This window comes from Eptatretus burgeri, chromosome 9 (assembly GCF_056783735.1).
Source record: "Eptatretus burgeri isolate ZD-2024b chromosome 9, Ebu_testis_v1, whole genome shotgun sequence".
NCBI classification, from domain to species: Eukaryota; Metazoa; Chordata; class Myxini; order Myxiniformes; family Myxinidae; genus Eptatretus; species Eptatretus burgeri.
In genome coordinates this window covers 58,510,946-58,536,390 of record NC_140969.1, presented here as the reverse complement: position 1 = coordinate 58,536,390, position 25,445 = coordinate 58,510,946, and the positions used below count along the sequence as shown (strand labels likewise).

The window sequence follows — 25,445 nt, the reverse complement described above, 5'->3', positions numbered from 1 at the left end:
TCTGGCGTACGTCTGCCCTGCCACGAGATAAGTGACGGCACCATTTGAACGTGCTGGTGTAATCGCCCCCCCCCCCCATTCCGATAACCCCCTTGTGCTGTGCTGTGCTGATGCAGTGCTCCTGTGCCGTACTCCTCGGCCCGTACGCCATTACCCTCCACCATGCCCTTCGAGCACGTGTTGAAATCTCTGTCGATCAACGTGTCCGCCTCCTCTTAATAAGGACCCGCTTTGCCATCCATCCGGCGGCTGTCGGTGTTGACTGCCTGGCACCACAAATGATGGGGGTTAACTTTGGCTGGCCACCCCACGACAATATACATTTAAATATATACATATGTATGTATGTGTATATATATATATATATATATATATATATATATATATATATATATATATATATATATATATATATATGTATGTGTATATATATATATATATATATATATATATATATATATATATATATATGTATGTATATATATATATGTATGTATATATATATATATATATATATGTATGTGTATATATATATATATATATATATATATATATATATATATATATGTATGTATATATATATATGTATGTATATATATATATATATGTATGTATATATATATATATGTATGTATATATATATATATGTATGTATATATATATATATGTATGTATATATATATATATGTATGTTTATATATATATATGTATGTTTATATATATATATGTATGTATATATATATATATATGTATGTATATATATATATATATATATGTATGTGTATATATATATATATGTATGTGTATATATATATATATATATATATATATATATATATATATATATATGTATGTATATATATATATATATATATATATATGTATGTATATATATATATATATATATATATATATATATATATATATATATGTATGTATCAATTAAAAATGAAATTAACCTTAGATGTATTTTTAAAAAAACAAAAACCCCCCCCTGAATTTTCCATTTCTGTGAATTTTCCAGGAATTTCTGTGGAGGTAGCCACATCTTGTCTTTGTGAGTCTCTAATTGGCTGTGAAACACATTATATCACATGCATTTTGAAATTTGATACGCATTACTTTAGGCAGTACATCTTTCATGAACAATGAGAGTTTACTCCTGAAAGCACCAACCAGTTTGCTATGAAATTTCCAAGTGAGTTGCTGATACATTCTGTTGAGACATTAAGCTTTTATTTTCATAAAATCTTCCTTCTCGACTCTTCCTGACAGGCTCTAGGGTGAAGTGGACAGGACTAGCATCATTATGGCCATGGCATGCTCAGACCGACTTACTCAAGAGGAGATCCTGACTGCTACACGGTCAACTATCCAAGGCCTTGAAACATTGCGAGGGGAGCACCAGTCCTTGCTTTTGTCACTTTGTGGCACCACAAACAATGTGAACGTTGTTGGTGATTGTGTCAATATTGGTTTGATTAACGAGAAGAGTGCCATTCTCCAGCACTCCATCGACTCCATAGAGCTTGGTTTGAACGAAGCAGAGGTGAGTGTGGACTTGAAGGATGCAGTTTGAGCTGTGGTTGGTGTGTGGGCAAATGTTGATTCATTTGGAGGACTTTTTGTTGTACCTAGCAATTTTCAATAATGTGGGGTCTGTGCTGTAAAGTACATTGCTTTCTTTCCTGTTTACTTGTGATTGTATCATCCATACCTCTGTTCTTCATTGCACGGCCCGGGAGCCACTAATGGCCTAAAGTGCAGCCCTCGATGTGTGGCCGAAAATACACAAATGTGAAAACGCCCCATCATAATCCATAAATACGATCAAATTGACCCAATGGTTTCAAATGAGTGTTCCAACATGGCAGTATAGTATACAGTAAACCCTCAAATTTTATGGGTAACAACCAATCCTGGGCAACCTATTGTGGTCCGATTTAGTTATCGCGGTATTTAATTTTGGCCAATCGTGGTTTTTGAGCTTGGATAAGTAATTGTTTGCCTCTGCGTGTAGAATTACCTCCCGTTATGAGGCTTTTCTTGTTTCTCGCGCACACTTAATTGTCATCAGACCAGCATACAGAACTAAGCTCAGATTAATCATGAATAGTCATCAAAGAGGAAATGACATACAGAGATCCTGTAATACTAGATCTACAATATCTAGTAGACACAACAGTTAATAATGGTGCCCAAACATAAAACGATGAACACAATTGTACCAAAAGGCAGAGAAAGGTTTTGACATTATGCGAAAAATTTGACTTGCTGGATACGTTAGCAAGAGGTGAAAGTGCGACGTGTGAGCCGCCATTACGGAATCGGGGATCAGTTTTTTTTTAGTTACATACACATGTGAAGCAACCTTTTCAACAATGAACATTGTGAAAAGAAAACAGGAACAGATTGACAAATTAACATTTGGACTGCCTCACAAGGATTGCTGTGATGGATTGCAAGTACTGTATGAAAGGGTCATGGAGCATCGAGCACACTTCCGCTCATCCAGCTTTCCAAGCAATATTTGAAATCTAACTTATTGTATTATTTTTATTATTGTAATATTATATATTATTTTGCTTAAAACGTGTACCTTAAGTAGGTGGCTTCATATTACATTTTTGGTTTCTGATAATTAAGCCTACATGTTGTTTTATTGCACATGCAGACTTCTATTTAGTTAACCTAGCTGTTATATCACATAATTGCATTAAGGATTGTGTAATGAGCTCCCATTGGACTTCGTCCGAAACGGGGGCTTATGGATTTCGTCTCAATTTTCGTGGCCACACGGGTGTGCGTCCGCAACCATATCTCGGACATGTATGGACCGATTTTATTCTTACTTGGCAAAAAGACAACACATGATGGTTTTCAGAGGCACATCCTTTTGTTTCGCGATGCGATTAAAGATGGCCGACTGGCGGCCATTTTGGTTATTAAAAAAAACATCCGGTGTCAAAAACGTCCTCAACCATTTCTCGGACATGCGTTTACCCATCTTGTTCAAACTTGGCACACAGATAATGAACGATGGCTTACATATGTATGCCATTCTTTTTTGCGATCAAGTCCAAGATGGCTGACTGGCGGCTATTTTAGTAGTAAAAAAACTGGTGTCAAACGTCCTCAACCATTTCTTGGACAGGCATTTACCAATGTTGTTCAAACTTGGCACACAGATAATAATGAATGGTGGCTTACATATGCATGCCATTCTTTTTTGCGATCAGGTCCAAGATGGCTGACTGGCGGCCATTTTAGTTGAAAAACACACGATGTTGAACACGTCTTCGACCATTTCTCATACATGCATTTACTGATGTTGTTCAAACTTAGCACACAGATAACTAGAACGGGCACTCATAGAGCGCATACCTTCGCCGCCACTACTTTTTTTGTTCTTGGTATGAGTGTGGGGAACTTGTTTCATATGAATGGTCTTATGACACAAACCACATATCTATAATGTCATGACCCCCCCCCTGACTTTCGGGGGCTACGGACTAAACAACAATCAACTCACGTCGTTTTGGCGAGTCTTCACTCGCAAGCTCGGTGAATACAACGTTTCAACAAGAGAAGGTAATCTCGTTTGATGCTGGTTTCATGCAAATCGAATAAGAATTGACTGAGTTATGCCGAAAACCGCATATTTTTCAAGGGCGTGACCCCCCCCCCCGACATTTTACCCCAACCGGTGACATGTGTTATGACGTCATTGTGTCACAAGATTGGGCATTAAATTCTGAACATTTTGGTGCTGGGTTCATGTAAAGCGGACAAGAATTGACCGCGTTATGACAAAAACCGCATATTTTTCAAGGTCGTGACCCCCCTGACCTTTGACCCCTAACCGGTAACAAGAGTATGGGTGTCATTGTGTCATATTGCATATCACAAGATGAGGCGTTGAATTCTGAACATTTTGGCGTTAGTTGCATGCAAATTGAATAAAAATTGACCGTGTTATCGTAAAAAGACGATTTTGACCTTTTCATGACCTTGACCTTGACCTTTGACCCAAACGATCCCAAAATCTAATTGAATGCTTCCTGGCTAATAACCAATCATCCCACCAAATTTCATGCAATTCGGTTTAATACTTTTTGAGTTATACGAATCACAAGATTACAAATAAATAAATAAATAATTAAATAAATAAATACACGCCGACCAAAACATAACCTTTCGCAGAATGCGAAGGTAATGAATGGTCACTTACAAATGCACGTCATTTTCTTTTGAGATCAGATTCAAGATGGCCAACTGGTGGCCATTTTAGTTGTAAACAATAACAAAAACCTGATGTTGAACACGTCCTCAACCATTTCTCAGACATGCATTTACCGATCTTATTCGAAACTTGACACAAGCACAGAACATGATGGCATACACGTGCACCTCACTTTATTTTGCGATCTGATCAAAGATGGCCGATTGGTGGACTGGCGGGTATTTTAGTTGCACATAAATATTGGCTAACCCTTTAACTCTGTCTAGCAAAATTACTAAAACAATGGGGGCTATAACATTTTATGTACTTTTTTTTTAATGCTTGTTTTGCCTTGCATGCGGTGTGGTGGCTCTCACACTGATGTCTTATTGGCAAAAATGCCCCTCCTCTAAAAAAAATCGTGAAGATCACTGACCTATAGGAGTGTGTGTGTGTGTGTGTGTGTGTGTGTGTGTGTGTGTGTGTGTGTGTGTGTGTGTGTGTGTGTGTGTGTGTGTGTCCAACACAACTCCAAAACCTTGAAACCTAGCAGCTTGAAGCTTGGCATGCTTATCAAGGCAACTCCAAGGAAGTGCATGACTGATACTTGGGTGTTTGGGTTAATTAAAACTCCCCTTTTGAATATAACTAACAGCCTCATTTAATTATATACTTTATCAGGTGCATCCTCGGCCACCTCGCTCTCTGGGTCTTTAGGCTTATCCGGGGTTACATCGTTGGGGTCTAAAGCCGCCATGTTTTTTTGGCCTGCTCAATCATGTTTTGATTTGAAACGAGCAGCAACGCTTTTTTATGATGATGATTTTTTTCACTTTCCTCACTCATATTATCAAATGCCTGATTATCATACCTGTGAATTGCTGGATACATTGCAATGCTTATAAATGCCCGGAGACACCAGCGTGTGTGGCTTTATTTCATTTCCGCACATGCTATCACCTCAAATCTCTTAAACAAAGCCGAATTACAAAATTTAAGCTCCAGAAGTGAACTTAGCAGTAGTTCTGACTGCTAAAAAAAGTGTTCATTTGTCCAATTTGGACATTGCTTGGGCATTTCCGGGTACACGGGTTTATTCAAATGACTGCAATAGGTAATCGCTTGCCATGCCAGGCGTTCCATTGGAATGCTTGCTTGAGTGCTTAAGCCACTTGGTGATGCTAGGTTTCATGATTTTGGAGTTATTGAGGAGATAGACTGACTGACTGACGGACAGACTGACATACACTGGCATTTATTAGTATTAGATACCGATGTTTTCAGCAAGTGGCGATCCATATTATGAAAGCAAAAATGGAAAGTGGTCATATATTGGGGAAAGAGGGAGGTTAGAAGGGAAGAAAAGACAAGGAAAGGAAGACGAGATAAAATCGGAGTGAGTAGAGTTGAAATGCATGGTATGTTGGTGTTTGTGCAAGTGGGAGAGGAGGTAGGGGAGAGTTAAAAATGCTGCTGTGTTTGCATACAAAACATGCAGACGTCGGTCAATTTGACATTATTGCAACAATTTTCCCAAACTATACAGTATATTTATTGGTCCTCTTAACTTCCTTGCCGCTCGTGTCCGTGAACCTCATACTTGTACATGTAACCTGCAGGTAATTCTTGCTCTTGCTAATCACTTGGGGTCTGTGGAAGCTGAGAAGCAGAAGCTTCGTGCACAAGTACGGCGATTGTGCCAGGAGAATGGCTGGCTACGTGAAGAGCTGGCTGGCACACAACAACGTCTGCAGCAAAGTGAACAAGCACTTGCGCAGCTGGAAGAGGAGACGAGCCATCTCCGCTTTATGGCATCTCTCCGACGCTATGACGAAGGAAACTCATCTACTGTAAGTAGTGCTACACTGTTTGTCATATATTCCATGAAAATTGTGTCAACTTGGCCACTGCCTTTTTTTCCTTACCATGTGGGGCCAATGCTTAAGTTGTTTTTTTTAGTATCTACTGTATTCATAAAAGGTGGGGGGCGGGGGGGGAGAGACAGAGAGACAGAAAGACAGACAGACAGACACAGACATATGAAGAGGAAGCACAACCTCGAACTTTAGCGATTTCTGCTGTCGTAGAATCATAAAAACTAGTGTGTGCCCATACGTGTGTGCCCGTACGTGCGTGTCCGTACGTGCGTGGCCGTACGTGCATGACAGTACGTGCAAAAAAAAAAAAAACTTTCAAACCGCGTGCCAGAAACAACAACCACACAGGCCGTTCCTTCGCTCTCGCGTGCCCGTACGTACGTGTCCGTATGTGCAAAAAAAAAAAAAAAACTTTCAAACCGCGTGCCAGAGACAACAACCACACAGGCCGTTCCTTCGCTCGTGCGCGGCCGTACATGCGTGGCCATACTTGCAAAAAAATAAACTTTCAAACAACCACACAGGCCGTTCCTTCACTCTTGTAAATGACGACTGGATTGGGGCATTGTGTTTATCTATAAATGCGCATCAGGGTGGTCCAGAAAAAATAATGAACACATTTCCTCTCTCCACAAGGCTATTTTTATGCCTTCATATATAACTGAAGAGCACACAAAATTTTTCTTCAAGAAAAAAATATTTAGGGGTCACCCCATTTTATTCCGAAATCAGGGGTCCCCCATATGATATGATACAAATGTTTGTTACGTAACAATTTATGATTGTACTGCTGCCTTAGTTGGAGTCGGGATCATCTTATGGTGGTTTGATGTCTAAGCAGGAATTGTCCTCATCCTTGGTTAATGTTTCATTATATTTTTGAATTAGGCTGATGCCCCGTTGCGCAGTGTCATTTACTACTTTGAGCTGAGAGGACCGAGCCCGTAGGTCATTGTACAATGGATCATCTGTCCACTGACTAGGAGATTTCTTCAAGAATGTTTGAGAGGTTGCTATTCCACCTTCTATCAAAACATCAAAGAAGGAACTGGTCCTTTTTGTCACAAGGTCCTCCAACTTGAGGTGTTCCCCTTTATCCTTGATCTGTAGCTGCCGAGGACAGTCAGGTAACTGTGGACGCTGTAGGTTCTGGACCATCTTTTCCTTTTTTAGGGTTAGGGTTAGTTTTCCTAACAGTGCGATTCAAAGAGTTCCCTGCGATCATGAGGCAAAACGTGTAACTATTTGGCAACCATATTATACATATACTAGTAGTAATGCCCGGCATTGCTCGGGCTAGCAATAAAGCCCGGTGTTGCCCGGGCTTTCTTGCAAATTTCCTGAATAGCTGTTAGCGGTTAGGGTTAGCGGTTAGTATTAGCGGTTAGCTGTTAGGGTTAGGGTTAGTGTTTGGGTAGCTAACCCTATCCCTAACACTAACCCAAACCCTAACCCTAACACTAACCCAAACCCTAACCCTAACAGCTTGGCGTAGCGGAGGTAAACAGCGCCCGGGGCAAAGTGGAAATTTGCGTCCCCCGTAGGCCTTAAACTTGAGTGGATTTGAATGGAAAATCCCAGAAGGGATATCGATTTATCGATTTTTTTCGAATATCGGAAGTGTTATGGAAAAAAATTTATAGCCAATGACCTAAGTTGGACCAAAAGCCATAATCGTACCGAATTTGAATGGAATCCGTTGGAGTTTGTGAAAATGCATCAAAACAAATTTTGAGGGGCCTCTCAAGGAAGACAATAATATCATTAGTATATGTGCCAAATCTTGTTTCATTTCATGCAGTAACAAAAATCTGATGGTGGAACAAAGAAAGGTTGCGTGCCGAAATATTAATATAGATAATGTGTGTATATATATATATATATATATATATATATATATATATATATATATATATATATATATATATATATATATATATATATATATATATATTATAGGGACATGCTTGGGGTGACCTCTAAATATCCACAAATCAAGCTCAAATTCCACACATGTGTAAGTTAACCCTAGTGGACAAAAATAAGGTATGTGGAGAAATAATTTGAAGAACATCATTTTTACTGTAACAGTTTGGACCAGCCTAATGCGCATAAGAAATCGAGAAATTATTAGAATATAGTAAGTCATCACGATCCGGAAGTCCGTACGTTGTAACCCATCATGGGGAAGGCGCTGGGTGCAAAACTCCAAGCAACGTGTCCTGTCATTGGTAACTGAGGATCTCTTCCCCAACGGCCACGCTTAGGCAGCAATGTGTCCTGTAATTGGTTTGGTAAATAAATGGCCATAACTTGGGAACCACTTGTCCGATTAATATCAAACCTTGAAAAGGCACATACTCAGGTCCCCAGCAATATACCTGGCAAGTTTCAATTAGATCGGACCAGTGGTTGTCGAGAAACAGCGGACACACACACACACACACACACACACACACACACACACACACACACACACACACACACACACACACACACACATTGCTGAAATTATTTATAGATGGTGCCGTTGTGATGGTGATTTATAGATGGTGCTAATAATCGATTTGCTTGGAGCAAAAGTTACTCTCTGTTAAATCTTAAATGTTCCTATTTTAAAAGCCCTCTTACTGGCATTGAAGAAGAAAAAGAAGTGGAATGGGAGCTTAATGTTGCTGTTCAAACAGTAACATTTATTCTACAACAGCAGGGACCCTTTAGAAAGACACGAAAGGAGCACATAAAATTATATTCACAGTAATACCCTGGTTTGTGCTGAAAGATGGGTTCCTGCGAGATTTGCGCAAGAGCAATTTCGTGTAAAAGAGGGCTCCTAAAGGATACGTGTTGAACATACATGGACTGGACGCACAAATTCCGGGGTAGACGCGCTACCTCCAGGGACATAAGCATGAATATATGAAGCCCGGAAAGGAGGAGTGATGTAAACGACATTTTTAACGATAGGGGAAGGGTTAAAATAGAGCTATATGGCATTAACTCCAAAATGGCCGATGTGGCCCTTAAATCACTCCTCCTCCTGGCCCCTCATATATATATATATATATATATATATATATATATATATATATATATATATATATATATATATATATATATATATATATGTATTTCAAACCACTGACGGACTCACTCACTGACTGATATTAAAGATCGGTACCTTCCGAGTGACATCGAAAGCTGAAATTTTGCATGCCGTATTTTTGCACTCCGCTGATCCTCAGAATCGTCAGCCAACATCCAGAAATGAAAATATAAATAAATGTGAATTTTTTTTAAGCAGGTGAGTGACCCTGCTTAATAGAGAAGCACGGTAATTTTGTGTGCCAATGGACATCAAAGCCGATGCACCAGGAAAAATCACAAAACTGTCGGAAAGCATCCATAAATGAAAATATAAATAAATGAAAAATCAAATGCTGGTGAGTGACCCGAGAAAATTGGAAAGCACGGTTCGTAAGTTTACACCATGTGTAAGCACACCCTGCCAATACATACATATATATTGTTACAGATTCCCGCCCGCCGGCATGCGAACGACCGCGTTTAACCAATAGCGGCCGCTTTGCCCACCGAACGGACAGTCCAGTCGCGGCTTTCCGGATCAATGCCGAAAACCAGCCACGGGTGTGTTTTTAACCACACCACAATCTTGTCTGTACTCTACCCGCGCTACAGGGTCCGATCGCCAAATCTTCGATTTACCAAATTAATCGCGCGGGTACATTACCGAGAGATTGTACCTCAACGAGGCCCGCTTGGAAACGAGCCGCTTAAGCAGCTCGCTCCGTTTTGGGATAACCGAGCGGGGTGTGATCGCGAGCCCCGTTCGACCCGATCACTTTATCGGCTATTTAACAACCAACTATATTCTGAGCGCAATATGGCAGTTCAATTAGGGAAAAGACGCAACGAATGGGGTACATTTAAACAAGCACATTTATTTCACACACAACACATATGCAGTCATGTATCAATCAATGCACGTATGCAATCATGTATGCACTCAATGCAAAACATGCATGCAGTTATGCAGTTATGCAGTTATGCAAAGCAAATGCGGGTAAGGGACAAAACACGAGCAAGACAAGAACTACGACCATCTATCTATTATGTACAGTCACTTATCGACGGTTCTACTTATGGACGGCGCCACAAACACACAGACAAACACCCCGAAAATAAAGAAAGAGAAAAGAAAAATGTGACCGGGTGGTCGGGTTCACGGGGCTCCGTCCTCCGGTCCCAGCCTTCACCGCTGGCGTCTCATCCTGACTCGACAACCCCGAGAGCGAGGGCGCGATCCGGAGCGCCTTCCTCACAACCCACGACCCAGCCACAAACGGCGACCACTCGACAACCAAAGCGACAACGGTGACAACTCTTTCACCACGGCGCCAAAAGCGACAACGACTCTTCTACGCTCCTCAGATGTCTTTTTATAGCCCTCGGTTCGCCCCGCCCCTTCTTCCAGCACGCGCGAGAAACGTCTCGAAGGGAGCGTTTTCCCACCAAATCGGGGCCTTTCTTTTATGTCTTCATAGTTTTCGTCTTTTCCGCACGTTTTTTTGTTGGGGGGAGGGGTGAGGCCGTCGTCCGTTCTTCCCGATGAATGCCAGGCTTCTTGCAACTGTGTTGAGGTGGAAATGCGGTGGTGGTGTGGTTGGCGTTATGGTGGCATTGCTGGCGTTTTGTGGTGGTCTTGATGGTGGTGCGGCTGGCATTTGTGGTGGTTGTGAGAGTGGTGTGGCTAGCATTTGTGGTGGTCGTGAGGGTGGTGTGGTTGGGGGGTGGTGGTTAAGTTGATGTGAAGCGGTTGATCAGAGCGATGTTGGTGGTGGAGGTGGTTGTTGTGAAGCGGTTGGTCAGAGCAATGTTGGTGGTGGAGGTGGTTGTAAAGCGGTTGGTCCAAAATAACGATAGCGAAAGAAAAACGGCTAACTCAAAGATCACAGCCCTGTTACACGAATAAATCCCTTTAAACATCGGTGGGGAAATCTATCTGAACACAGACTTATCGACATAACTGATCTAAGGACCTATATGGTGCTCTGCGAATTTCCACAGCCGTAACTATATATATATATATATATATATATATATATATATAGTCATGCGCCGCTTAATGACGTTCCGGGCAACGACGGATCGCATATACGATGGATCTGCCTGTTCTGAAAAAAAAAAAAAAATGAAAAAAAAATGTAGCTGAAACATTCCTATCGCCTCGTGATGTCGCGCTGCCAGTCGTATAAAAATAGCACATAGAATTATGTACACTGTACAGTACATAATACTTGATAATGATAATAAACAACGATGTTAATGGTTTATGTATTTAATATACTGTACTTTTTATCGTTATTTTAGAGTGTACTCTTTCTACTTATAAGTTTACTGTAAAACAGCATGCCGTGTCACGCAGCATTGTTCTGCTGTACATCTCATGTTTACCGCGTCTCTTGATTGCATCATTTTTCCGTGTGCTTGATTTAATCTCGTGTTTTTTGTTCATCATGGACCTGAAGCGTACAAAATCCACTGCTGATATTGCCAGTAAGAGGTCACGTTGAGTGATTGACCTGGAAACCATATAGCTATACCATATAGCCGAGGTGTCTAGATTTGTGCAAGTACAATGTTCGAAAACGAAAAACAAAAAACATGATGTTTGCACAACGACGACGTCGCTTAACGACGACGTCGCTTAACGACGCGTTTCTCAGAACGTAACCCCGTCATTAAGTGGCGCATGACTGTATATATATATATATATATATATATATATATATATATATATATATATATATATATATATATATATATAAATATATATATATATATATATATATGTGTGTGTGTGTGTGTGTGTGTGTGTGTGTGTGTGTGTGTGTGTGTGTGTGTGTGTGTGTGTGTGTGTGTGTGTGTGTGTGTGTGTGTGTGTGTGTGTGTGTATATATGTGTGTGTGTGTGTGTGTGTATATATATATATATATATATATATATATATATATATATATATATATATATATATATATATATATCTTCTTCTTTCGGCTGCTCCCGTTAGGGGTCGCCACAGCGGATAATCTGTTATGATCCGTATAATGATTTTGCACAGGTTTTACACCGGATTCCCTTCCTGACGCAACCCTGGTCGCCTCTTACGACACAGGGATATGGTACACCTATTCTAACCGGGCCCAGTACACTGGTACTCACTTCGCCCGGAAGGATGACAGGCTGAGTCAGCCTCCTGGTGTGTATTAATTAGAAGTGGCCAACGGGGCTTGAACTCAGGACCTTTTGGATCCCAAGCCACTATCCTAACTATTACGCCAACACCAGGATATATATATATATATATATATATATATATATATATATATATATATATATATATATATATATATATATATATATATATATATATATATATATATATATATATATATATATATATATATATATATATTGTTACGGTTGTGAAAATTCACAGATCACCATTCAGGTGCCCTGAAGATCAGTTATGTCGATAAGTGTGTGTCCAGGTTAGATTTCCCCACCGATGTGTAACGGGAATTATTCGTGAGCCGGGCTGTGCATCTTTGAGTTAGCCGTTATTCTTTTGCTATCTTTATTTTAAAACAAACATCTCCTCACCACCTTCACCAACATCTCCTCACCAGCATCTCCATGGCGCCGCCATCTTTTCCCCAACAAACAACATCAACAAACGAACAACATCTCCTCACCTTCATCTCCACAAACGCCGCCATCTTTTCACCAGCAACGGCATCCACAAACGAACAACATCTCCTCACCTTCATCTCCACAAACGCCGCCATGTTTTCGCCAGCAACGGCATCCAAAAACGAACAACATCTCCGCCGACGAACGCGACGACTTCCTTTGTGGAGCAAAAGCCGGTGATTCCTACCACGTCCGTGTTTGACTGCAAGATCGGATCAGAATGGCAAAAGGGGCAGAGCCAGCCAGGGGTGAAGGGTCGGAGGTGAAAGACCAAACACCATCCCCAAACCCGATAAAAGGCCGGGCTGAAACGCCGACACGTGAGTTGAGTTAGTTCGTTCGGAGTGGAGTCCGGAGTCCGGAGTTGAGTCGGCAGTCTGGAGTCTGCAGTTTGGAGTTTGGAGCCTGGAGTCCAGTCAAGCCTGCAGTGCCGTGCAGAGTTGTGGGTCGGTGGAGGCAGCCGGAGAGAAGTCGCCAGTCAGCGACATAACAGTCTGAGGTGATCGGGCCCCGGGATGGTCCGAGCGATACTGAGGAGTGTTCGGGCTCTTAAGAGAGCATCAACTCTAAAAGAGCAAGGTCCGTTCGCTCCTCTGAGGCGTCGTCGGCTAGGCCCGATCGACCAGGCCGCACGGCTAGGCCTGGACCAACCAAGTCGCCGCTACACCAGCTGCCGTGTTGACGACGAGACACACCGAGGGTCGCCGAACCAGGGCCCAGCGAGTCATCACGAGGGTGGCAGGTTACCTGCACGGTCTCGCGGAGCTCCTTCGGTCTTCACAGCTCCGCAGAACATTAAAGGCCCATGGACCCTGTTCTCCCTGTTCTTTTCTGGGGTTTTTTGCATGGAAGTCTGTGGCGCCTTGTCCGATAAGTAGAATTGTTAAGTGCATGTATGCAATAGATTTACAACGGCTGTAGGTTTTTCTTGCTCGTGTCTTGTCCCTTACCCCCATTGCTTGCATATGTGCATGTATAAATAAATGTCATCATTGTTTGAATATTCACCTGCTCATTGCGTCCCTTCCTACTCCAATTACTGCCGTAATTGCGTTCGGAATAATAGCTGGTTTTTAATAGCCGATAAGATAATCGGGTCCGACGGGGCTTGGCGATATAAAACCGCTCGGCAAATCGCAAACAGAACGAGCTGCTTAAAAGCGGCTCGTTTTTGTGCAGGCTCCGTTGAGGTGTAAATCCCCGACATTTCTGTCTGCGCGAATATTTAGGTACATCGACAATTTGGCGATCAACCCTGAAGCGCGTGGACAGAAAAGTTGGCTGATCTATGGTGTGGTTAACAACAGCTGTAGCTGGGTTTCGGCGTTGATCCGAAAAGCTGTGACTGGATTGCCACGGTCGGTGGGCGTGCGGCCGCAATTAGCTAAAAGTAGTCGCCCGCACGCTGGAGTGGTGAGAATCCACAACAATATATATATATATATATATATATATATATATATATATATATATATATATATATATATATATATATATATATATATATATATATATATATCTCGAAACATGAGGAGTGTGACGAGCACTCCGCTGATCCCCATTGGACAACATTCCACACCAAAGCGTCGCCTCCAACACAGAGGCTTCGGCCAGTGACTCTGTCAAAGAGACAAAGATGTGGTCATCATCAGTTTAACATCAACCAAAACCACCGATCCGGATTTTGGGCTGATTTGCCCTCATCAGGATGGTATACCGATAAATATCTAACCAATGATGACCACATTCGTTGTTTATACATCAGATCCACCTCCTGACTTATGGTGAGCATCTCTGAGGATTATGTCTCACGGTAAAATTGCATAAACCTTACAGAGCAACCATCCGTCTGCCACCGAGACAATTGTTCCTGCTAATGCAAACCATTCAATTATTGTTTGCTCTGTGGATAATGCGGTTCTAATCACCTAACATCATGGTCATGTTGTTCAATGGGGATATCTGAAGCCCTGAAAAATGAAGGTCAAAGTTTGCAGAAGTATTTTAAACCGTTCGCACAAGAGGTAAATTTCACTTATTTTAACATGTTTGTAATGTATCCAACATCTAGACCTCACAGGCTGGATATTTATACCAACAAGAAATACGTGGCAGACACACAACTTCCGGGTTGATGCCAATCCTGGTAAATGTCATGCTTTCTTTCATGTTGGTGATGAAATATGTTGTGCATCTCAATGTTAAACACATTTTAAACTTTTATTAAATACATATGTATATTGTAATGAGTAATTTTCAACTTTGCAACCTTATTAATAAACGATAAAACACGCACCATATGTCACACCTCATGCAATGTTATAATTTCCTTCTGCAAGGTATGAGTCAGATTAGCCTTAGGGAAAATGGACACTAAAAATTCCTCATTCTTTTCAGTACAAGGTGACTAAAATGGCTGAGCTAAAAACACAACCAGCGTGACAGCATGACGTCTAATTGGGAGGGAGCAGGGGGTGAGGGGGATGCAGTTAAAATGTTCTACGTCAAAAATCCAGGTGCATGTATGCACCCGTAATTTCGAACCCTGTAAACCATGTGATTTCCCATGAACTTTTTCAGGTGGATAGACAGAATGAGCTTTCCACTCATGTAGAATGAAGGGACACTAACATTTTGTTCATTCATAATCATATCTTGGGATTGAACCTGGCAAAACTCATCAAGCCTGAAATCCAAAATGACATGTACTGCTGCAGGATAGGAAATACAGTATAAAGTAGAATAGCACTCGGTAGAGCACATAGTCTCGCCCAGCTCATTCTGAACAAAAATACCATTGTTAATGGAACAAGCTACTATTATGGCCCACTGCTATTTTGGCCCATATACTCATATCATCCATTCACCCTCTTGTGTCACATGTATTGCCATTTGTTATTGATTGATTATTAGGATAATTAACAACCACTTTTGTGCACATCAAGGCTAAATTGCATCATTGAACATGGATATGAAAAAATAATAACTATATTCTCCATGGCTAGTCAATCCTATATGGGAATTTTCACACTGATATATTAAGCAGTTCTGGAGAAGATTTTAAAAGATTTTTATTTTCAATCCAATATGGCCATCAGACCATTTTACCGATGACATCATCCATATATAATGGAGCTTATTATGTACGTATCATCTACACCTCTGAGAGGATTTCACCGAGGAAGGATTAACGAGGGCAGTGTGAAGTTGTGCACGTGCAAGTGTTGTTTGATTTCGTCAAGTTTTGAAAATAAAAGTTTTTTTTTTTTGCCCATTTTTGCATTTTCTTCCTTTGAGGAGAGGGTGGGCACAATTGAAATTATCAGAGCGATATAGCCACAATGTATTATATATGCACATAAGCAGTATGCATGTTTTCGCTTCATACACATAACCCAGGTTAATTTTATTTTCGGGAGCAATTGAGGCAGTGGTCCGTTACCTATACAACACCAAAATAAAGGGTGATGTCAGAAGAATATGTTGCACGCTTGGAACAAGATCGCCCTTAGGGTGGGTACTCAGCTATGGTATTAATAATCATAAAGATAATAGCATGACACCCCCCCCCCCAGCTCCCGTAGGCAGCAGGTGCTTCTAGTAAATTTAATTATTCACTCATATCGGGTCATAGATCAAATATATTGTTCCGGCTGAGGAAATTCGCAGAACACTATAAAGGTTCCTTAGATCAGTTATCCCGGTAAGTGAGTGTTCAGATAGGTTTCCCCACCGTTGTTTAGAGGGAATTCTTCGTGTTCACCGGGCTGCGACCCTTTGAGATAGTGTTTTTCTTTATCGTTATTTTGAACCGACATATCTCGCCCACCATTACAACAAACCACGACGCCAACAACACAACCACCCCCAACTACGCCGCAACGCCAACCACGCTATGATCGCCACAACAACACCACCACCATTTAACCATCTTCGCCACTACGCCAGCTTGCAAACGCCATCCTCCACAGACCATGCTACGACCCTCCCCGCGTTCAAAAGGGGTCCGAGAATGTGGGCGTAAAAGAACGAGGAAAAAGCAACCTCCAATGGTGAGTGTGGGTTTTTTACCGCCTTTTTTCTCCGAGGCTGGTGTGACGAGAACGGTGAGGCGGCTCGCTCGCGATTGGTGGATACGAGGAGTGAGGCGGTCAGAGTTGAGAAACGCCCCTTTTTGAGAAGCTTCTAGAAGGAAGGTGTCTTGCATCTTGCATCGTGGAATAATTCGTTGGGTTTTAAACACCCGGAAAGGAGAATCTGATCCGTCGAGGTAGGCGATAATACACGCTCGGTTATCGCTTTAGAACGGAACGGACCGCTTAAGCGGTTCGTGTCCTAAGCCGACCTGCAGCGCGGTGCAGCCCCTCGGTAGGTTACCCGCGCGAGTACTTAGGGATATCGACATTCGGCGATTCACCCTATTTCGCACGGGTAGAATGCGGACTGGGCTGTGGTGAGGTTGAACCCCCACCCGTGACTGGTTCCTGGCGATAGTTCCAGGAGGGTCACGACTGAATTGTCTGTCCGGTGGGCGACTCGGTCGCTATTAGTGGAAAGCTGCCGATCACACGCCGGCGGGCGCGAATTCGTAACACTGGTGTCAGCGAGCGGGAAACAAACTCTTCCGTCTCCAAACTAAATTAACGGGAATCGGTTCAGGGGTGAGTGGGGCTTCCCTCGATTCCCACCAAATTCGGGCGATTTAAATTAAATTCCATGAAATAAGATGGCTTTTCAAGGAGAACGGGTGCAGGGTGGATTAGGAATGTGTTATAATATAGGATCCATGGCCCGGGACGGTTCTTTTTATAATTATAATCCATGGGGGAGCTCAACCCCATATACTGAGCATGGACTATGCTGACAAACTAACTCTGAGTCGCACAAAGGCGGCGCGATCGCACCTCGGCACAGCATGGAGCAGGCGGCTATTTTCAGCGCAACGAACGGCACGACACGAGGCGAGTACTCCCAGACACCATTTCAAACCACGTTGTCATGGCAGGCGAGGCAGGCGGACATTGGCGGGCTTCGGAAACAATTGGAGGAAGAATGGAAAACAAATCTAGAGGAGGAAAAACGGAAACACGATTTGGAATTAAAACAACTAAAGGAAGAATTATTGGAAAAGTCAAGACAGTTCGAAGAACTAGAGGGATAAATGAGGAAAGTAGAGTTGAGCACCTATGAATTGGAACAAGAGAAGAGGAAACTGAACGAAAGAATAGAGGAAGAGCAAATTAGTAATCCCTGGGATAGAGAGAACTTTGAAGAAGAATGGGAAGCAAAGTGGGAAGAGGAAAAACGGGAACACGATGTGGAATTGGAACAACTGAAAGAGGAGGTAGAAGAAGGCAATCGGAGAAGAGAAAGACTAGAAAAGACGATAAAAGAAGAAAAGTAATGGCAGGAAAAACTAAATGAATACGGGAAGAAAATGGATGAAATGAGGAGGGAAGCATGGGAAAGTTGTGTGGAAAGGAGGGAAGAAGCATACAAATTGGAAGAGGAACTATTGGAAAAAACTTCTGAGATACTGAAACACGAAACCAAGGAGAGAGGATTTCAAAACGAACTGGAAAAGTTAAAAGAGGAAAGGAAGAGAATGGAAAATGAAACGTTGAGGAAACACACTGAGCAAATCAAACATTTAGAAGCCAAAGCAGGGTTGGAGTGTGCGGAGATGAGAAAGGAGGTAGAGAAAAAAGCTTCTGAGTTACTGAAACACCAAAACAAAGAAACGGGATTACAAAACGAACTGAAGATGTTGAGTGAGGAAAGAACGAGAATGGAGAATGAAACGTTAAGGGACCACACTGAGCAAATCAAACAGTTAGAAGCCAAAGCAAGGTCGGAGTGTGCGGAGATGAGAAAGGAATTAGAAAAGAAAGCTTCTGAGTTACTGAAACACCAAAACAAAGAAACGGGATTACAAAACAAACTGAGAATGTTGAGAGATGAAAGAAAGAGAACAGAGAATGAAACGTTAAGGAACCACACTGTACAGATTGAACAGCTGGAAGCGAAGGCCAGATTAAAGAATGAGGAACAAGAAAGAGTAATGAAGGAGTAAGGAATGAGACAGAAGAATGAAATCGGCCAATTGAAGGAAATAACGAGATTGCAGAATGAGGAACAAGAGAGACAGTGGAATAAAAAGCAAAAAGAGTATGAATTTGAAGCTGAACGACAAAAGGAAAAGAATAGGTTGGAGTACGAGGAGAAAGTGAAGGAGCAAGGAATGAAGCAGGAAGGAGAAATCAGTCAATTGAAGGAGACAACGAGATTGGAGAGGGAAGAACGAGAGGAACAGTGGAAAAGAAAAGAAAAAGAACATGAATTTGAGGTTAACCAATTGAAGGAAACTATGAGATTGGAGAATGAGGGACAGGGGGTGAAAGAAATTAAAAAATAAAGACAAGAACAATTAAAAAAGAAAGCAAGGTTGAAGTACGCAGAGATAATAAGAGAACAACGAACGAAACGGGAAAAGGAACTAAGCCAATTGAAAGAAACGATGAGATTGGATACTGAAAAGCATGAGGAACAGTGGGAGAGAAAACAAAAACTATACGAGTTTGAAATTAACCAGCTCGAGGGGAGAGCAAAATTTGAGTCCACGGAGATCGAAAAACTCCGGAAAGAGAACGAACAACTCAAAAAGCTCCGAGAGGATGAACGACTCAAAAGGAGCCAGGAAATGGAACAGCGCAATAATGTGGGATGTGTGACGGCACCACAGGGAGGAACGTTAGTGGTGCGGGACTTAATTGACATCACTCGTCGGATGAAACAACGATTAGGGCAAACCCTGAAAATAGAGACGAGGGAAGTAACAAAGATAACGAAGGAGGTAGAAGTATTGCCAGAGACACGGGAGATGTACCGAGTCGAGACTGAGTTAAATAGAAGGAAGGAGGAAACAGAGACGAAGATCCAGGAGGAAACTAATATACATGAGGTGACTGAGTTGGCAGAGACACGGGAGATAGAGGGTGAATTAGACGGGGTTAAAGACGAGCACACACTCATGGAGGTAGTGGAGTAGAATGAGGGGGAGCTCGGGGAATGTGTCTTGACCCGGTGCAAGCAGCCGGATGGCCTCCTCCAGGAACTAGGGGAGGGAATATGCGCCCTTGAAGCCATTCACGACCAGGCGGGTCCGGTCGAGCCTTGCGAGGTAAAGGGGGCGACTGCTGTGGACGAGTACACGCCGAGCTTGGGGGGTGTGAAGGTCCTGGAACCCCTTGTGGTGGCGCTAATTCCCAGGGTGAATGCCCCGGTGTGTGTGGTAATGAGTGTGGTGTCGAAATGCGTGTTCACGAGTGTGGCAAAATGCGTGCTGCAACGCACGCATAGCGTGGGTGCAAAGGTGTGTGTGAGAGCGGCCGCGTGTGAAAAAGAAACCCCGTGTGTGGAAGAAACACCGTGTGTGAAAGTGACCCCGGGTGTGAGTGGTGTGTTTGCGAGTGTGTCAAAATGCGTGCTTCCCTGCACGCCGTGCGTGGATGAAGCCCCGTGTAAGAAAGAAACCCCGTGTATGGATGAAAGACTGTGTGTGAGGGAAGCACCACGTGTGGAAGAAACCGCGTGTTTGAGTAATATGGTGTGTGTGAGTGAAACCCCCTGTGTGGATGAAGCACCATGTGTGAGTGGAACCATGTGTGCGGGTGAAATGGCACATGTGAGTGAATAGCCATGTGTGAGTGAAAGACCCCCTGTCCTGGGCACAGAAGCACGCTGTGTAAGAGAGACAGCGTGTGTGAGGTCGCTGTGTGTGAGGGAGATGACGGTCGGCATGCGGGAGCACGCAGCCGCGTCTCCGAGTGTGAGTGTCATGGAATGGTGTGTGAGCGTCGTAACACGCAGGTGTGCGTGGATTGAGTGGAGACAACGACGGCGACAGAGGGACAAGGACCGAGTAGCAGCCGTAGCTGTATTGGGGACCGCGCCGGGTTTGCACGGCGGCGAGCGCGAGGTTCGTGCCGTGCAGCGCACGAAGCCGCCACGTGCGCAGCTGCGCAGGTGAAACCCGGTCCGGAAACGCCCTCGGTAGATGTTGCCGATCCCACAACGGACAAAAGGTAGGCTGGTAATGGATTCGGACTGGATGGGTTCTCCAGGCGGGCGTGTTTGTGAAACTCGACATGGCCTGCGCAGGGTGTTCTGTTCGCAGAGCGTATGGCGCAGGTCACGGACAGGCAGAGCACACGTGCTCGCGTGGGGAACCCCTCGAAGTGCGAGGTTTGCTTTGGGATGCGCAGAGTGACGTCATGGCTGCACGTGTGGTTGGAGTCCGGCAGGAGGGATTAAATCCCTGCCGGATGGTGCTGTCCAAGAGGGACGAGGTGCGCAAACAGCTGCCATGACGTCACGGGCAAGGTGTGCGACTGTGAATTGCGCGCTGGTGCGCAGGCTGTGAGTTGCCGCGCTGGTGGTGCGCATTTAAAAAAAAAAAAGTTGAGCAAAGCAAGCCTCACTTTCGGGTGAACAGGACTCCCTGGGCAGGGGTGAAAGACCCCATGTCCTGGGCACAGGATAAAACTAGTTTGGGGGAAGGGTTAGTGTTAGACCGGCTCGTGGGGCAGGGATTAGTCCTCATGGGACCCGTGGAATGGATTAGGTAGAGGGATGCAGTTTAGATTTAGGTTGGGAAATGAATTTATGGGATTATTTGGAGACAGTGACAGACATTGAGTGTGTAGAGGGGACGTAGCTTAGCTACGTAGTGTTAAATGGAACGTGCTATAGTGTAAGGGATGACGAGGGAGCACGAGGTAGTTAGGGGATGTAGTGAGGAGAATGGCAGTGATCAGCGATGGAATGTGAGTTGAAGAGCGGAAATGTACTTGTTGAGTGAGTGAGGCCAGCGAGCCTGTGTGTATGGAGTGAATGTCGAATGCATGGTGCGATGAGTGATTGGGGGGAGGAGTGATTCCCACCCAAGGGACCCCGGGATCAGAGTAATGTGAGTTCGGGGGTTAGTCAAATTAACAAAATGGAGGTCGTTTTGCTGTTAGTGGGAGTGTAGGCTCGAAACCCATTTGGAGGGGTGCAGGAGCCCTGTTGACGGGCTGGGAGCGTGGCTATGAATGGTGAGTATCGCTTAGTGGATACCCCGGGCACCGGGCTAGTCGGCCGCAGTAGGCCAAGGGCCCATGGGGGGCCGGGATAGTGTAGTGGACACGGGTGCGCCCGCATGATGCGGGGGCCCGGGGCGCCATATGCCACTGGGGCAGTGTACTGGGCCGGGCGACCCTCGGAAAGGGGCCCGGGGCGCCAGCCTGCTACGTGAGCGTGGAGGGGGAGTCGCCAGTGAGGGCACTCCCCGTGTTTAGGGAGCTGGTAGGCTCGGAGGCAGTGTAGTGCCCGGGGGTGCCATTGTTTGAGAATCGGCAGAGGGTAGTTCCTGCCAAGGGAGCCACGCGTCCCAGCCATGAAACCGTGTGAGGGCACGGGAGGAAAATTGGAGGGCATGGCCCGAAATTTGAGAGGACACCAACACAGGCGACGGGAATCTTGGCTGTTAGAACCGATAGTTTAAGCGAGAGGCGCTTGTTGAAAGCCCCGGGATAGTTAGGTTAATAATTGTTAGGGTGGATAGGAAGTGTACCCCTCCGCACCATCCATGCCTTCACTCTCGTTGTGGGCCGCTGGACCCACCTTGGGTTAGTAGATTGCTGAGATCTGAGGAGGCCGTTCTGAGGCTTAAATTGGGCCTCGACACAGGACGCTAGCTCTCCCTCATTCCCTTCCAGGAAGAGAACATAGGGGTTGGGAGTAGGCTAGGAGACGATAGGTTAGCCGAACAAGGATGATAAAGGGGGTTAGGAGACTAGTTATAGAGGGGGAAGTAAAAATAAAAATAAAAACAAAAAAATTTGTTGGGGCTAAATTGATCTTTGACAAATTAAGGGGGTGGGTATGGACAGAGACAGGCAAAGGCGATAGGTTGGGAGGGAGACAGTGGGGTAGGTCCGAACCCACCTTCCGAGTGGCCAGCACCACCGCACTCCCTCCACCAACCTCCTTGAACAAGGCAAGAGGCTGGCCAACTTTATCTGCCGGCTGTTTTTACTGCAAGGCCTGTGCCGGCCACGTCATCTGCTGGCTGTTGCTGCAAGGCCTGTGCCGGTCAGATCGTCTGTTGGCTGTTCGCTACGAGGCCTGTGCCGGCCATTCATCTGCCGGCTGTTTTTGTTACAACGGCCTTGTTTCGCCATGCCATGCCTGCCTTTGCCTTGGCCCATGCCCACCAGCCCCCGTTCTGTTTTGCATTCCTCGCCCCCCCACCCCCCCTTGTTCATTACCCTGTGCGCCAGGATCATCGCGCAAATTGCAGGGACTGCCCTGATGGCAGCTGCAACACGGGACTGCACCGGCGGCCCGTGCACCGTTGTTTGTTTGCATCCATCCATCCATCCATCCACCGTTCATTGCTGTGTTGCTTGAGCCAACACCATCTGCGTGCCGCAGGGACTGCCCTGTAGGCAGCTGCACCCGTAGACTGCATTTGTGCAGCCCGTGCACCGCTTGTGTTCACTGCGCTCATTTAAAAAGGGGGAGGCCTTGGACTGCATGTGAGTAGCCGGCCACATTCCCTGTCACCTGCATTGTTCATTAGCCAGAGACTGCTTGTGATTAGCCTGGGTCCCTACTGTGACTTTTGTTTTTCTCCACAGAGTCCATAGATCCTGGGCCATGGTTTAGTGTAGAATTTGGAAGGTTAAGATGTAATTGTAAATGTGTTTTGCGCCCCCGGCATGTGAGTCTTAATGCCGGCAATTTATTTAAGTCGTCTGTATGAGTGGGTTTGTTTAGTTAGGTACTCAGCCCGTAGGTTATTTATTTTGGGGACACGAATACACTGAATGTCGCACTCAGGGATCCGAAGGTAAATCGTACAAGGGGAGAACTTACACATGATGGCACACGAAATTTCGACGACTCGGGACGAGTCTGTAAAAAGGGGAGGGGGTAATGTTACGGCTGTGGAAATTCGCAGAACACCATTAAGGTTCCTTACATCAGTTATCCCGGTAAGTGAGTGTTCAGATAGGTTTCCCCACCGTTGTTTAGAGGGTATTCTTCGTATTCACCGGACTGCGACCCTTTGAGATAGTGTTTTTCTTTCTCTATCGTTATTTTGAACCGACATATCTCGTCCACCATTGCAACAAACCACGACGCCAACAACACAACCACCCCCAACTACGCCACAACGCCAGCCACGCTACGATCGCCACAACAACACCACCACCATTTTACCATCTTCGCCACTACGCCAGCTTGCAAACACTATCCTCCACAGACCACGCAACGACCCTCCCCGCGTTCAAAAGGGGTCCGAGAACGCGAGCGTAAAGAACGAGGAAAAAGCAACCTCCAATGGTGAGTGTGGGTTTTTTACCACCTTTTTCTCCGAGGCTGGTGTGACGAGAAGGGCGAGGCGGCTCGCTCATGATTGGTGGATACGAGGAGTGAGACGGTCGGAGTTGAGAAACGCCCCTTTTTGAGAAGCTTCTCGAAGGAAGGTGGAGCCGAGAACGGGGCGGAGCGACGGGCGGAGCCCCGCGCTATAAAGGGCGGACCGCACGCGAGGCTCAGTCTCTCTCTCTCCTTGGTTCATGCGTCTCTCCCGCCCTGTCTCCCCGGTGGTCCAGTTCCTCTTCTTCTTCTTCCTCGCTTGGTTCCTGCGCTCGTGGTCCTGTGAGCGGCCTGTTGGTGGGAGACGCGGACGGAAGGCGCAGCAGTGCGGCTGTGTGGTGGACCTGCGTGTCCGGACGAGGAGCGCCGGAGAGAGCTTGCCGGCCACGTGGGAGGCCCGGAACCAGGCGTGACAACGCTGATGGTCGTGGGAGCGGGACGTTGCGAATCGCCGACCACCGAGGGGGGCTGGTAACCTGCCACGGTCTCGCGGGACCCGTTCGGTCCTCCAGGTCCTGCGTTATAAATGTCGGCAGACCCTGTCTGCCACCGTCGTCTTTGGGGGTGGCCATTTCTTGCTTTTGAACGAATGTTGGTGGCGCCGTGTCTGACAAGTTAGAACTGAGTGAGTGACTGTAAATAATAATCATATTCGGTTGTATTGCTTTTGCTTCTCGCCTGAATATTGCATGACTGCCTTGGCTGTATATACGTGTGCTTGTAATAAATGTGCTTTGTTTGAATGTTCCCAGTTTGTTGCGTCTTTTCCCCGTTGGAAATGCCATCTTGCATCGTGGAATAATTATTTGGGTTTTAAACACCTGGTAAGGAGAATCGGATCCGTCGAGGTCAGCGATAATACCCGCTCGGTTATCGCTTTAGAACGGAACGGACCGCTTAAGCGGTTCGTGTCCTAAGCCGACCTGCGGCGCGGTGCAGCCCCTCGGTAGGTTACCCACGCGAGCACTTAGGTATATCGACATTCGGCGATTCACCCTATTTCGCGTGGGTAGAATGCGGACTAGGCTGTGGTGAGGTTAAACACCTACCCGTCACTGGTTCCTGGCGATAGTTCCAGGAGGGTCACGACTGAATTGTCCGTCCGGTGGGCGACGCCATCGCTATTAGTGCAAAGCGGCCTATCG

The 25,445-nt window shown here is 44.8% G+C and overlaps 1 protein-coding gene and 1 pseudogene across 4 annotated transcripts in view; both read left to right on the top strand.

Annotated features, from left to right (window-relative positions):
* The window catches only part of LOC147020169 (kinesin light chain 1-like), a 114,140-nt gene that overhangs the window by 28,593 nt on the left and 60,102 nt on the right, over positions 1–25,445 (top strand). For 3 of the 4 annotated variants that reach the window (XM_085895243.1, XM_085895245.1, XM_085895244.1), the window contains 3 exons: positions 1,276–1,549; positions 5,842–6,072; positions 14,945–15,019. In XM_085895243.1, the coding sequence (XP_085751369.1) occupies positions 1,310–1,549; positions 5,842–6,072; positions 14,945–15,019 (546 nt within the window). In that variant the 5' untranslated portion in view covers positions 1,276–1,309. The remainder of the gene's footprint in view (positions 1–1,275; positions 1,550–5,841; positions 6,073–14,944; positions 15,020–25,445) is intronic. The other variant, XM_085895246.1, reaches the window with a different exon arrangement.
* LOC147020170 (uncharacterized) lies at positions 15,064–18,946 on the top strand (annotated as a pseudogene).